This window comes from Heteronotia binoei, chromosome 18, assembly GCF_032191835.1.
Source record: "Heteronotia binoei isolate CCM8104 ecotype False Entrance Well chromosome 18, APGP_CSIRO_Hbin_v1, whole genome shotgun sequence".
NCBI lineage: Eukaryota > Metazoa > Chordata > Lepidosauria > Squamata > Gekkonidae > Heteronotia > Heteronotia binoei.
In genome coordinates this window covers 27920434-27934460 of record NC_083240.1, presented here as the reverse complement: position 1 = coordinate 27934460, position 14027 = coordinate 27920434, and the positions used below count along the sequence as shown (strand labels likewise).

The following is a 14027-nucleotide window of genomic DNA, read 5'->3' as shown; positions in this document are numbered from 1 at the left end:
ATTCACAAAGAGAAGTCTGAGCCCATCCTTATTCCTAAACTGGCAATGCCTAAACCATGAAGTCTCTCTGACCCCCGAAGTACTCATGCAGAGTTTACCTGTTGCATCTCTGGCTGGTGTATTGTCTCCTTCTAGTGAGTGTCTACCCAGGCTAGACAGATCTTGGAAGCTCAGCAGGGATAGCTAGTTTTTGGATGGGCGACCTGCAAGGAATACCAGGGTTGTACCTGCTGGACAAAAGCTCCACCCACTTTCTAAAAACCCTTGGCAGGCACCAAAAAAGGTTTTGGTGGGCATCACGGCATCTATGAGCACCACGCTGGAGGCCTTATTTTCTGTCTTCCACATGTTCTTCCTGTTCTTGTTTTGTGGGACCCTTGCTTGAAATCCTCTCAGATCAATATTTACTCCCAAGGATCATAAGAACATAAGAGAAGCCATGTTGGATCAGGCCAATGGCCCCTCCAGTCCAACACTCTGTGTCATACAGTGGCCAAAAAACCCCCCAGGTGCCATCAGGAGGTCCATCAGTGGGGTGAGGACACCAGAAGCCCTCCCACTGTTGCCCTGCCCCCCCCCCCGCCCACTCCAAGCACCACTGCTAGGTTTGCAAAAATTAGATTCTCTAGGAAGGAGAAACATCTAATAAATCCATCTAGTCCTGGGGGAATTGGGAGAAGAAAAGGTTGGCATCTGGAGCTAGATGTCTGAGCCAGCTGAATGGGAAGGTGGCTACATATTTGAGACGGACGGAGAGGGCAGGAATTTGAACCACAGTGCATGTAGCAATGGGAATGAGGCGGATTTATGAAAACAGACTTTGCGGAAAGACACAGAATGGCAGATTTTGTGGATGCAAAGTGTGTATATAGTTTTGACCAGGGCTTTTTTGGTAGAAAAAGTCCAGCAGGAACTCATTTGCATATTAGCCACACCCCTGACATCACCATTGCTTCACACATGGCTTTTTTTTGTAGAAAAAGCCCAGCTGGAACTCATTTGTATATTAGGCCACAGCCCCTGGTGCTAAGCCAGCCAGAACTACGTTTCTGTTAAAAAAAGCTGAGGTTTTAACCCACGGTTCAAAAAGAAACCAGTGTAGGGTAGCAGTTTCGTGTTAGCCCAGAAGACCCTAGGTTTAAACACGCACCCCCTCCATCTTAGCTTGCTGGGTGGCCTGGGCCAGTTACGCTCTCTCAGCCTCACAGGTTTGTTGTGAGGTAAAACAGAGGAGAAAAATGTCAGCCATATTGGGTTCCCAAAGGTAGGGGGTAAATTAATTAAAAAGTTTTGCTTGGTGGAGGAAAAAGTGTTGCATGCCTCCAAAGGAGGCACTTTTGATCTGTAAGGCTCAGATCCAGTTTTCCCTTAAAAGCAACCTGCCAACCGAAAAGGTAGAGAGGGAGAAGTGCTCCTTGACATTCTTTGCAGGAGCCCTCCCTCCAATGAACAGCAAACATGGCAGAACGATACAGCGAATTTGGTATGTCACAGAACCTGTTAGAAGCGTTGGCTTTAATACCCCGCTTTTCTTTCCCCTAAGGCGTCTCAAAGTGGCATATAATCGCCCTCCCTTCCTCTCCCACAAGCATTTTGTGGGGTAATTAAGGGGCTGAGAGAGTTGAGAGAACAGTGACTGGCTCAGGGTCACCCCAGTGGGTGGTATGTGAAGGAGGAGGGAGGAATCAAATTTGGTTCTCCAGATTAGAGTCCACTGCTCTTAACAGCTGGCTCTGTTAATGGTACAGATGACTTGACCGTTTCTGCCAAACACCCATTTACGTACTTTGTTTTCGCAGCGTTCTTTCTGTCACGTCCTTGAGAAAGATAATGTATGAATTAATGCCCAGGACCTAATCTTGCAATATGAAGAACAAACAGAACACTTGGTTGCCACAATTATGAAAAATTCATCCTAAGCTCAGAAGCATTTATACCATGCCTTCAGGGGGAACAATTTAAATAGTTTCGACAGAGCCGTGTGAGTTGGGTCTGTGTAAGGCAGCCACACCTCAAATACCCCTAAATCTCTCAGATGCGATCTTTCCTCTCAGCAGTTAAGTCACACACTTATGATTCATTGAGAAGCAATTGAGTTTGATTCTTCCTGGCCATTTTGCTCCAGGTGACCCACAGCCCCTCTAAGTTGAGTTAGTGTGAGCTAGGTCACAGATTATTAGCCTCCAGTTCACACATTTTTGTTTTACCTCGGGAAGGATAACCCCAGAGCACAGGCAGTACCTCACAACTTGAATGCCAGTAGCAGAATTTTTGCTCACAAGACTCTGCAGCTTAGAGGGAACATTTCCCACACCCTGTACGCAACTATTATGCACCCCGTATTGGGGATTCTGCCCATTAGTTCCTGTTCTGCAGTCACATGAACAGAGGTGAGGTTGGTGGATATGTAGGATGGGACCCTCCCCACGTGAAACTCCATGTCCCAGAAGTCCATTATGCCCCCGTGTTTTTGGCCTTCTGGAAACCTGTCAAAACCACTTTGGAAAGCTTGAGGAACGTTTACTCCTTTGCATAATGGTGCTTTAATCCATGTTGATGGTGTTATCGCTATTTGCTAAGTCTGTCAGCGACCGTTGTTCTTGCTAATTACTGCTTGTGTGTTTTTGTGTGTTGATCGGTCACGCACTAGCGTTGGAAAATGTCAAGTCACAGTTGACTGATGGTGACCCCATGGGGTTTTCAAGGCAAGAGACTTTTCAGAGGTGATTTGCCATTGCCCGCCTCTGTGTCATGACCTCGGCATTCCTTGGAGATCACCAGGGCTGGCCTGACACCCTGGGGAGTCCTAGGCAGACTTGCTGCCTGGTGCCCCCCCAAAGCACCCCATGGCTCCCCCCGCCGTGACTCCGTGTTTCCTCCCCCACCCCAGTGTCTCGCCTGGTGCTCCGCTCGCCTGCCTGCTGCCGCTAAAAGCGGTGGCACTCCACTCACTCCCTGGGGCTCGCCAGCCCGCATGTGTGCGTTTTGTTAAGAGACAAAACGCGCAGGCGCAAACTGCAAAGCCGGCTAAGCTTACTCTTAGCTGGTGAGCAGGGGGAAGGGAATGAGTGAGTGGAGCACCGCCGCTTTTAGTGGTTGCAGGCAGGCAAGCAGAGCGCTGGGGGGCGAGGGTGGGTGGGATGCCACGCCGGGGTGTGTGTGTGTGGCAGCGGCCTGAGGGGGGCCAAGCTAAGCACTTGCCTAGGGCACCAGAGGTGGGGCCAGAGCCCAATTTGCCACCCCCACCTCTCGGTGCCCTAGGCAACCACCTAGTTTGCCTAGTGGGAGGGCCGGCCCTGGGGGTCACCCATTCAAACACTAGCCAGGGCAGACCCTACTTAGCTTCCGAAATCTGATGAGACTGGGCTTCCCTGGGCTATCCAGATCATAGCAGTCATGCCCTATGATCTTAATTTTTTGCTTTATGTTATAAACCCCCCATTAGCAGAAAGGTGGGATACCTCTCTCCAACAGCGTAACAAGTTTAGAAACTTCCCCCTTTTGATGCCATACACATTTTGATTTGCATTTGCACAGAAAAACTTCCTAAGCCTGGGAGTTTTCATAAGACATTCTCTGCTTGCCTCCCCCGATTTGGTCACACGGCCAGGTTTGCTCCCCAAAGAAAAACTGGTGTTCGTCTCTTCCCCAAAACGAATTAAATGGGGAATCCTCAGCAGTACTGTGCCAGTTCTACCGCGGCTGTGGACCCTTGCGTGAAGGGAGATAAACTGGGAGTGCATGGCAGGAGATGAGGCTAGGAAGAAAGCCCCACTCTGTATGTTCCCTGACGTATTCCCCCATAGTGGGAACCTGCAGATCAGGGTATTGAACTCATTTGTTATGAGGGCTGGATCAGACATAAATAAGACCTTGTCAGGCTGGGCCATGCCGTGTGGGCCAGACCATGTGTGTACCTATTTAAAATTATATAGCTGATATATAAACTTTATAAAGGACACAAACACAATTAAAGATTTTTTTTTTAAAAAACCTTAAAACATTAAAAAAACTTAAAACACTTATTGGTCTGGAAAGTGCTTTCTTTGAATTTCTCCCATAGGATCCAGGGAACTGGGCAAAGGAAGCTCTGGCTCTTTCCTTCCTTCCCCAGGGGACCAAGAGGGGAAGGAGCCTCAGCCAGTAGAAGAAAGGCTTGGCTCAGTAACTCTGCTGTGCAACTGAGCCTGGCAAAGCAAGCTCTCCCTCCCCCAGGGGGGAGCCTCAGCCAATGGAGAAAACAGAGGCTTTGTTCTGTAGCTCCTGTGTGATTGAGCAAGCCTGGCAAAGCAAGCTGTGATGCAGAAGGAAGCGAGAGAGATGGAAAAGAAAGCAGATGATAGCCACTTGCTTGGGGGCCTGACAGGAGCCTTCTGGGGGCTTGATTTGGCCCCCAGGCCGCATATTTGACAGCCCTGCAATGATTTGCAAGTCCCCTTGAACTGCCCCACAAGACAGCAGCATGCCCCGTCCGCAATGATTCACTTTTGGAGGTGACATACAGCATCAGATTACAATGCTTCTTCAGCTGAACCGAACTTTTTATTAAGTTCATAAACACACGGGCAGGTAGAAATCCTTTTTTCCCCTACAAGAAGAGGATAGTTACTCTCAAAGTGCATCAGCAGTGCCTGGATTGTGGAATATACCAGTGGGTGGGGGACAAATACAGAAAAACCGCCCTCCTTCCCACTCCTGGGCACTTCGGGTAACAGCAACCGTACAATGGAAGGATACAAGGAGGAGGGATCTAAGCCGTCGCGTCCTTCTATGCTGCCCTCGAAAAGGAGGAAGGATGCTTTACCGTGTACATTCGAGGTGGGTTAGAATCAGAAGCCCTTAAAAAGTTAGGGGGGGAAAGATTTTTATAGGTGTACGTATATGTACATATAGACCTCCTTCTCCACAACCAGGCGGGACGATCCCAGAGACCGTGTTATTGCTCAGAAAAGGGCAAACAATGCTTAAGGCAAAGGGGGTGACGGCTGGCACCCTTGAATAAGCACCCTTGGTCCGGCAGAGCACAGGCTCTGGCGTCTGTTGCTGGCTACTTCCAAAATCGGGGCTGGGGGCGCGTTCAGGATCTCAAGCAGTCCTCTGTGACGCCCTGAGCCGCAAGCTCAGCCAACACGTTGTCCAAGTAGTTGGGGTCCGGGTAGCCGTGGCCTGAAGCGTTGGAGCTCTTCTCCGTCTTGTGGTGGATTTCGTTCCACACCACGGTGTTGCTCTCCCCTGTTGTGCTGGACGTCCCGACGGTGAAGATCAAACGCCTCTTCCAAGCCACTCTGAGGAGCTCCAGCACCTGGGGGGAGATGAACCAAGGTGAGAAGACCTGTAGCATCTGATGAAGCTACATGGAGGTAAAGACATATAAAGGGGGATAAGGCCTATCAGTGGCTGTTAGTCGCAAGGGCTAAACAAAACCTCCATGCTGCGATGCAGCCTGCCTTGGAGTGCCACTTGTGTGAACTCAGACTGCTGAATCGCAACTGACAATGAATCTCAAGACAATGCATCCCCCTGGACCGAATCGAGACCTAGGTTTCCTGTCTCATCGGTGATGCCGATTTCTCATTGCCTACTACCCCTCTGCCTATCACACCTAATCCAATCAAACCTGCTGTTGTCATTCAGCATCTGCAATCGTTCTGCTCTCCAAATATAAGGCAGATGGACTCATGTTCTAGCTCTACCTGAAGGAGTAAGCAGTTCACGAAAGCTCATCCCTTGCCACATAGACTAAATGTCAGAGGAAGGAAGGAAGGAAGGAAGGAAGGAAGGAAGGAAGGAAGGAAGGAAGGAAGGAAGGAAGGAAGGAAGGAAGGAAGGAAGGAAGGAAGGAAGGAAGGAAGGAAGGAAGGAAGGAAGGAAGGAAGGAAGGAAGGAAGGAAAATAGATGGAGGAGTGAGGGAGGGAGGGGTGGAAAGAAAGCAATTTTAACTTTAAATGCATTCTCCAAGCAATCAGCTGGCATGGCTTGGAGAACCGATTTAAAGAGATAAATGCTTTCTCCAAGTTAGCCAAAGGGTTTGGGGGGCTTTGAGAGTCACACAATATGTGCAAAAGAGCTACATGTGGCTCTCGAGCTGCAGTTTGGCCAACCCTGGCCTGGACTATGATATTCTTATATTGCAATAGATAGCAATGTAGAGAACACACCACCTATGGACTTGGACTCTTGGACTCAAGGTTTAGACCATCTAATGCAGTTTTGGAAATTTGTTAGTTAAGCTAGTTTTCTTGGGGTTTTAGAGCATAGCGTTGCCTATAGAAAAAAATCTTTGGTTTTTGATAGAAATTGAATAAAACTTCATGTAATTTTTTTTTTAAAAAACGAAAGAAGTTTGGTTGCGTGTGCACAACAGCCCTGGGACGCATGGGGTTCAGCTTTGGACTCCTTGAGAGACGTGCAGCCTTCTCTCCCTTCTCCTCTTAATTCCCTCCTCACCCATGCTGAAAGGGATGACCCAGACAGACCGAGCACACAGGATTCAGCGCTGGCGTACCTTTCTCCCATTTGCGTTATCAGGCAGGTAGCAGTAACGTGGGAAGCCCCTTGCTGTGTAGGGCATGCCTGGGTTAGGATGCTCCGGGCCCTGAAACAGAGAAAGGTGGAGAGATCCTGTGAGTGCAGATCGACTCGCTTGGAAACCCTGCATGGAAAAGTGTCCGCAGCAAGAGAGTTCAGTTTCACTGAAAATGTCAAGGCAGTGTGCGTTTGCAATAAAAAAGGCCAACGCCATGCTGGGAATTATTAGGAAGGGAATTGAAAACAAATCAGCCAGTATCATAATGCCCCTGTATAAATCGATGGTGCGGTCTCATTTGGAGTACTGTGTGCAGTTCTGGTCGGCGCACTTCAAAAAGGATATTATAGCATTGGAAAAAGTCCAAAAAAGGGCAACTAGAATGATTAAAGGGCTGGAACACTTTCCCTATGAAGAAAGGTTGAAACGCTTAGGGCTCTTTAGCTTGGAGAAACGTCGACTGTGGGGTGACATGATAGAGGTTTACAAGATAATGCATGGGATGGAGAAAGTAGAGAAAGAAGTACTTTTCCCCCTTTCTCACAATACAAGAACTCGTGGGCACTCGATGAAATTGCTGAGCAGACAGGTTAAAATGGATAAAAGGAAGTACTTCTTTACCCAAAGGGTGATTAACATGTGGAATTCACTGCCACAGGAGGTGGTGGCGGCCACAAGCATAGCCACCTTCAAGAGGGGGTTAGATAAAAATATGGAGCAGAGGTCCATCAGTGGCTATTAGCCACAGTGTGTGTGTGTGTGTGTGTGTGTGTGTGTGTGTATATATTTTTGGCCGCTGTGTGACACAGAATGTTGGACTGGATGGGCCATTGGCCTGATCTAACATGGCTTCTCTTATGTTCTTATGTTTCTTCCAGACCATTACAAAGAAAAAAAGTCATAAAAAGTAATGCTGATCTAAGACAAACATGAACTCTTTGTCAACCTTTGCTGCTTAAAGTCTTAACTGACAGGCCAAGTCATCACTCCTGCAGAAACACTGGGCTTCAGCGTTGGGGTTTCCAGGAATCACGGTTTTCAAGCTTACTTTATGAGTCATGAGTCCAGATTGTCTTTAAAAACCACAAATGAAGCTAAAACCCTGCTGTTGCAAAACCATGACTAGTTAGCAAACGCCTAGTGGAATTAAAATGCTTTTACGCACAGCCCCTGTGGCCCCCTCCCCCGCTTTTCTGCTAGATACTAAGCCTATGTAATAGGAATTAGTGCAAATTCTTCTGCTGTTTACCCTCAGCCTACCCCCCGAAAACATCAGGGCCCTGCGGGACCCGCCACGGTTTCCACAGGGCCTGTAAGACCGAACTATTCAAACTCACCTTTAATGGTTAGGGGGAGGCGACTATTACCTTCAGCATCGACAATCTCACTGAACCAATATAACGGAAATCAGAAGCTTGCCATCTTGCATTTTTAATATGTATGGAAGTGTTTTTATATATTTAATTTTAATATGTTTGTAAATTTCTAATGCTTTTAAACTGTTGTTAGCTGCTCTCGGGGGAGGGCAGGATATAAATCTGATAAATAAAAAATCCCCTGTGTGTGGGGACCCCCTTCACCCCACGTGAGGACGCTGACAGCAGAGTTTTCCTCATACTGGGTGGATTCTGGGTTTTGTTCTGCTGTGCAAGATTTTTTTTTTTTTTTATTGCTGCTGCCCACTGGGCAGGATGCTGGGTCCCCAAAGAGGATGCTCTGGTTTGCCATTCCCTTCCATACCTGAATGCCTTTGCTGATGTAGTACGCGATCTGTATGGAACCACAGCCCTCGTGGCCTGGGAGGGAGTCTGGGAGCCTGGAAACGTCCATCCTCCCGCTGGGTTGAGTGCCCGTCTTCTCGCCGTAGATGGCCTTGCACGATGGGCACTGAAGGCTGCCATCCTGAAGGGGAAAGCCAGAGGGGAAGTCGAGACTCCGTGAGGCCGAACATCTGGAACGCCTGTCTTCTTTTGTCCCACGGATGAATAACACAGCGTAGTGGAGCGGCTGGCGCTCCAGATGAGGGCTTGGGAGTCCCACGTTCGCATTTCCACTCTGCCAGGGAAGCCTCCTGAGTGACCCTGGGACAGCGTCGCCACCTCCCCCTTTAACCTACTTCACAGGGCTGTTGTGAGAATGCCATGGAGAAGAACACTGTAGGCCACTCTGGGTTCCCGCTGGGCAGAAAGGTGAGGTACAAATGAATTAAATGAATGAATGATGGGCGATGACAAACACACACAGGCTCAGAGTCCGTGGCAGTTTTTGTCAAAGGCTTTGGCTTCCATGGCGTGAAGCGTCTGTGTCTTGAGAGGCCTGATGGCATTAGACCTCATTGGAGGTTCCTCCCTTCCCCAAACTCTGCCCTGCCCAGGCTTTGCCCTCGGAACTCTTATCCGGGAGAACCAGGTTTGATTCTCCATTCCTCCACTTGCCCCGGCTGGAATGGGCTTGGGTCAGCCATAGTTCTCGCAAGAGTTGTTTTTGAAAGGGCAGCTCCTGTGAGAGCCCTCTCAGCCCCACCCACCTCATAGGGTGTCTGTTGTCGGGGAGGAAGATAAAGGAGATTGTGAGCCCCTCTGAGATTCGGAGTGGAGGGTGGGATATAAATCCAATATCATCATCATCATCTTCAAATCTCCAGGTATTTCCCAACCCAGAATTGGTAACTGCCCACCTCTCAACTTTCTTCAATCCAGGTTATGTGCATTCATTTATACCGCACCCTTTCTGCCCACTGGGGACGCAAAGTGGCTCACAGCATTCTTCTCTCCACCATTTTATCCTTGCCACAACCCTGTGAGAGCCAGTTTGGTGTAGTGGTTAAGCGTGCGGAGTCTTACCTGGGAGAACCGGGTTTGATTCCCCACTCCTCCACATGTACCTGCTGGTGTGACCTTGGGCCAGCCACAAATTCTCTCAAAGCTGTTCTGCTCAAGTGCAGTTCTGGGAGAGCTCTCCCAGCCCCACCTACCTCACAGGGTGTCTGTTGTGGGGAGGGGAAGGGAAAGGAGATTATAAGCTGCTCTGGGACTCCTTTGGGTAGTGAAAGGTGGGGTATAAATCCAATCTCTTCTTCTTCTTCATGTTGCCAGAATTAAAGCTCTGGGTAACCGCTGGCAACTATGCCACCTCCTCACCAAGATAACAAAGCTTGCCAGTCTACACGGGGCTCTATTTTTATTTTATGCTGTTGTGACTAAAGGATAGGCGAGATTATTTTTATAAGGTTTCTATTTATTAGTTCATGCATTTTTAAAGATGCTGCTGCTTCCTTCCACACTGCTTAATTGCTGTTTTGTGCTTTGCTACGGCTATTGCTGCATATTGTTTACCATATTTCAGAGGTGAGTTTTTATCCGCTATGCTTACGCCACTGCAGTAGCCTCTGGGCCGAGAGCACTGCCAACAGTTATTTCAACAAAACGTTGAAAGCCCTTTGGGATGGACCGCCAGACCCAGCCGTGGCTACGACTCTAGCGGCCACGCACAGGGCTGCACTGTACCTTGTTCCCACTGGTGTACATGGCTAGCAGGCAAAGCAGGTGGAAGGCATGGCCACACTTGGTGAGTCTCCCCACGCTCTCGGGCTTGGTTGCCTTGCTGTGGCTCACGTCACTGTAGCCCGAAGGCGCGGCCAGTTTTTCCATGCAGATGATGCAGTCCTGGGGAGGGGGGGGGGGGCAAAAGAGATCACAATGATTTCACTCCTGTAGCTGTGAATGCTCCAAAAAAAGGCCCTCAACTACACTTTCACCTTATTACATTTTGTGATGTCTAGCCCGATAATGAAAAACTCAGGTGCTCTCATAAGCTTAAACCAAGGCTCCCCGGCCTTTTTGAGCCGGTGGACCCTTTTGCAATTCTGACGTCACGTGGCGGGTGCAGTCATAAAAGAGCTGCTGTTGCAAGAGGTGGAGCCAGCCACAAAATGGCTGCCGCAGCTTACTTCCAGTCACAGTGAAGATCCTTGACCTGTGGTGGCAGCGGCTGCCAAAGCAACATTTTTTTAAAAAAAAATCTGCTTAGCCGATCAAATCTCAAGTGACCAATCAGAAGCGCAGTTGGCAAAAGCTCCATGTGGTCCCACCCCCTTTCTAAAAACACTTGGTGGGCACCAGAAAAGGCGTCAGCAGGCACCATGGGGATCCCTGGCTTACAGTGTTATGAGCCACCTTGGTTGATCCTAATAAAAAGTGTATGGATTCTGCTCCATGTTGAGCCTTCACTTGCCCATTTAATGCATGCCATCACTTCCCCTGTGCAATGATGTCACAGGTCTTTATGTCCTAGCTCTCCCTAAAGGAAGAACAACTACTTCCTACATATATGAACCTGCCTTATGCCAGGCTTGAACATTGGTCCATCCATTACAGAAGTTCTCCAAGCGCAGAAAGGTCGTAGCACCTGCTATTTGAGAGCCTTTAACTGGACAGACCAGGAATCGAACCTGGGTTTCCTGCATGCAAAGAGCAGATGTTCCACTGCTGAGCCATGGCCTCAGCCAAAGTGCTGTAAACTCACATTATATCTGTGAATGGTAACTTCCATGTGGACATGAAAAGCCAGTGCAATCTGGGCAAAGATTCTCTTTCCCTTATTGCCTCTCAGTGTAAGAAAAAGCAAGCCCAATCTTGTCAGATCTCAGAAGCTAAGCAGGGTCGGCCCTGGCTAGTATTTGGATGAGCAACCTCCAAGGAATACCAGGGGTGTGATGCAGAGGCAGGCAATGGCAAACCACCTCTGAAACATCTCTTGCCTTAAAAAAAAAACAGAAGTCCACCTAGTGGTGCATGCTAAAAGAGCTAGAACTTCTGGATGCCAGACAATATTAGGATCTCCTGGCACACACACTGCCATACAATAATAATAATAAGTGTAAAAAAAGGTCTGTACTCTGGATGCGGGGAGACCTGGGAGCTCTGCCTTCCCTTACCTCATCAGCAGGGGGCGCCCTCAGCTCCTCCAAGTACCTTTTCACCACCTCTTCAGGGCTGCTGGAGGCACCTGAACAGAAAAGGAGAGGGCAACCAGAAGGAGAGTCAGAGGATGACGAGGCACGGTTGGAATGAGAGGGTGGAGGAGGCAGCAGCCGGAGGAGGCAGGGCAGGCAGGAGGAAGGATTAGAAGCTTCAAGAAAGTTAAAACCCGGCGAGGCTGTTTCTGACCGGTCGGCACTGGGCTAAGCTTAACTGTTAGGGAGGCTTCGTGCACAAGGAAGGCGGAGCATTGCAAGAGGGTTAGTTGCGCCTCCCGCTAGAAGGAGAGAGAAATGTGAGGCCAGAAAGGGTGAGAAAGGAGGCCAAGGGATGGCGGCTGCTTCAGAATAGAAGCTCGGCCAAAGGGGGGCGACGGGGAACCTCTCCTCCAAACAGAGCCTGAAGGGAGTCGGTCAACATTTGGACTGCACTGCTTTTGAAGGTGGGGAGGAAGGATGCCTTTTTGCAGTGCCACCTGTATGTACACAGCCCCTCCCTCCCCGCAGTTCAAGAACTAGCCCAGGGGTGGCCAAACTGTGGCCCGGGAGCCACATGTGGCTCTTTCATACATATTGTGTGGCTCTCAAAGCCCCCACTGCTTCGCTGGCCAGCTTGGAGAAGACATTTCTTTCTTTAAATAAATTAGCCAAGCCAAGCCAAGCCAGCTGGTGACTTGGAGAATGCATTTAAAGTTGCTTTCTTTCCACCTCTCTCTCCCCCACCTATTTTCCTTCCTTCCTCTCTCCCTCTTGCAGCTCTCAGACATCTGACTTTCATGCCTTGTGGCTCTCAAACAACTGACATTTATTCTGTGTGGCTTTTACATGAATCAAGTTTGGCCACCCCTGAACTAGCCTATCGTGGAGAACTGCTCCTACTCAGTCTTCCCCTTGCTAGGCTAGCATTGTTTGTTTGTTAACAGAAAAGGAATAGTTTACATATGGGACAGGGGAGTCTTCAAAACCAGAATTCCTCCTATCCCCATCTACAGTACAGCCTGCCTCTACAGCCTATGCAGAGTCTCAGCTCTTAGGAGGGGATTTGTTGCTCAAAATTACGAATAACAAAATGGCGGCAGGCACAGAGCACTGGTGCTAGGCTCCTGCCAATTAAAAACTTTATTGCCTGCCACACCCTGTAATTCCTGTACTGGAAAGTGGATTAAAGTATGTGCTACTGTGGTCGACTACAGGAAGGAAGCTGGAACTGTGCATGGACCTTTATCAACGAGAAAACAGATACAAGGAGACACTTACGACCGTTCCGATTCGGCCTAGCAACGCAGAGGCGGACCTCGGGGGGGAGTGAGTGGCTGCCCGGACAACAGGGAAGCGGCGACGACCCAAGCAGGGTGGCCGAGTGAGGAGGGGTGGAGTTGTGAGAGGTGGAGCTGGCGGCGTTGGTCGCTGCGGTGGAGCGCTTGCGTGGTCAAGTGAGGTTTCAAATCCCCCCGTCCCCCTCCCCCAGCCGACGAGGAACATTTCCAATTTTCACAGTCGCCCCCCCGCTTGCCTGCCCGGTCGACGGAGCCGTGCCTGCCACACTCCACTGGCTGCTGGTCCTGCGACGAATCTGCCGCAGCAACAGTTTCCTTCTTGCATCGGACCGGCGTTGCCTGGCTGCTGGTGGCTCTTTGGGTCGGTGGCTGTGGTTCCCGGGCGGGGACTACGTCTGGTGGCGTTGCTGTCCCTCGCTGTCGGCAGCACTGGTGTGCTGGGCCATTTGGGGCCCTGATATAGTCCCTTATCGTCCCGCTTGGGCTGGGCTTGACTTGGCGGTGCGTGGGCTCCCGCCACAGGGCCTGGGGAGCATGGAGAGGATCTCTGTCCCTTCCGTGCCCACTGGGCTGTTGACTGGTGGAGCTGACCTGGCCCAGGTTTGAAGAGGAGCCTGCACATAGACTGCACTTTAAACATTGTTGTTATCATCAAAGCCCAGGTTTGAAGAGGTGTCTGCACATAGACTGCACTTTAAACATTGTTGTTATCATCAAAGCCCAGGTTTGAAGAGGTGTCTGCACATAGACTGCACTTTAAACATTACTGTTATCATCAAAGCACTTTATCAGCACTTTATTCCCATTACCATCTAACCTAATTGCCTTATTGCTGATGATGAGCTATTTATGTTTTAGTTGCTAAATCTAACTGAACCTATCATATTAGTGGTTGAGTGATGTTGAGGTGAAATAATCTGGGGGAATTTATTATCGGGCTTAATTTATTATTATTTAATTAATTAGCTATTAAGGAAAACTGATTAATATTGGCTGATTAAGTTAGAAGTGCAAATCAGGAAGTAGGGGGGATTTAGAACTTAACTAGCTTTAAGGGATAATTTGATTAGCTAATTGATCAATGGATTAGATTATGGGGTTTTAGAATTAATCAGCCATTTAGGGGAGGTTAAATTGGCAGGGTTGGTAGAGTGATTGGTGGGGGGGCGGCTCCTAGTTAGCAAGGGCAGTGGTGGCAGAGACCAGAACTGGCATACAGGAGTATAACAGGGCATCCTACATTGG

General features: G+C 49.2%; 1 protein-coding gene across 2 annotated transcripts in view; it reads right to left on the bottom strand.

Moving 5' to 3' along the window:
* Window positions 1-4523: 4523 nt before the first annotated feature.
* The window catches only part of DTX2 (deltex E3 ubiquitin ligase 2), a 32679-nt gene continuing 23175 nt past the window's right edge, over window positions 4524-14027 (bottom strand). For both annotated transcript variants that reach the window (XM_060258741.1, XM_060258742.1), the window contains 5 exons: window positions 11464-11534; window positions 10034-10192; window positions 8268-8429; window positions 6507-6596; window positions 4524-5302 (listed from right to left, as the gene is read on the bottom strand). In XM_060258741.1, coding sequence (XP_060114724.1) covers window positions 5078-5302; window positions 6507-6596; window positions 8268-8429; window positions 10034-10192; window positions 11464-11534 — 707 coding nt within the window. In that variant the 3' untranslated portion in view covers window positions 4524-5077. The remainder of the gene's footprint in view (window positions 5303-6506; window positions 6597-8267; window positions 8430-10033; window positions 10193-11463; window positions 11535-14027) is intronic.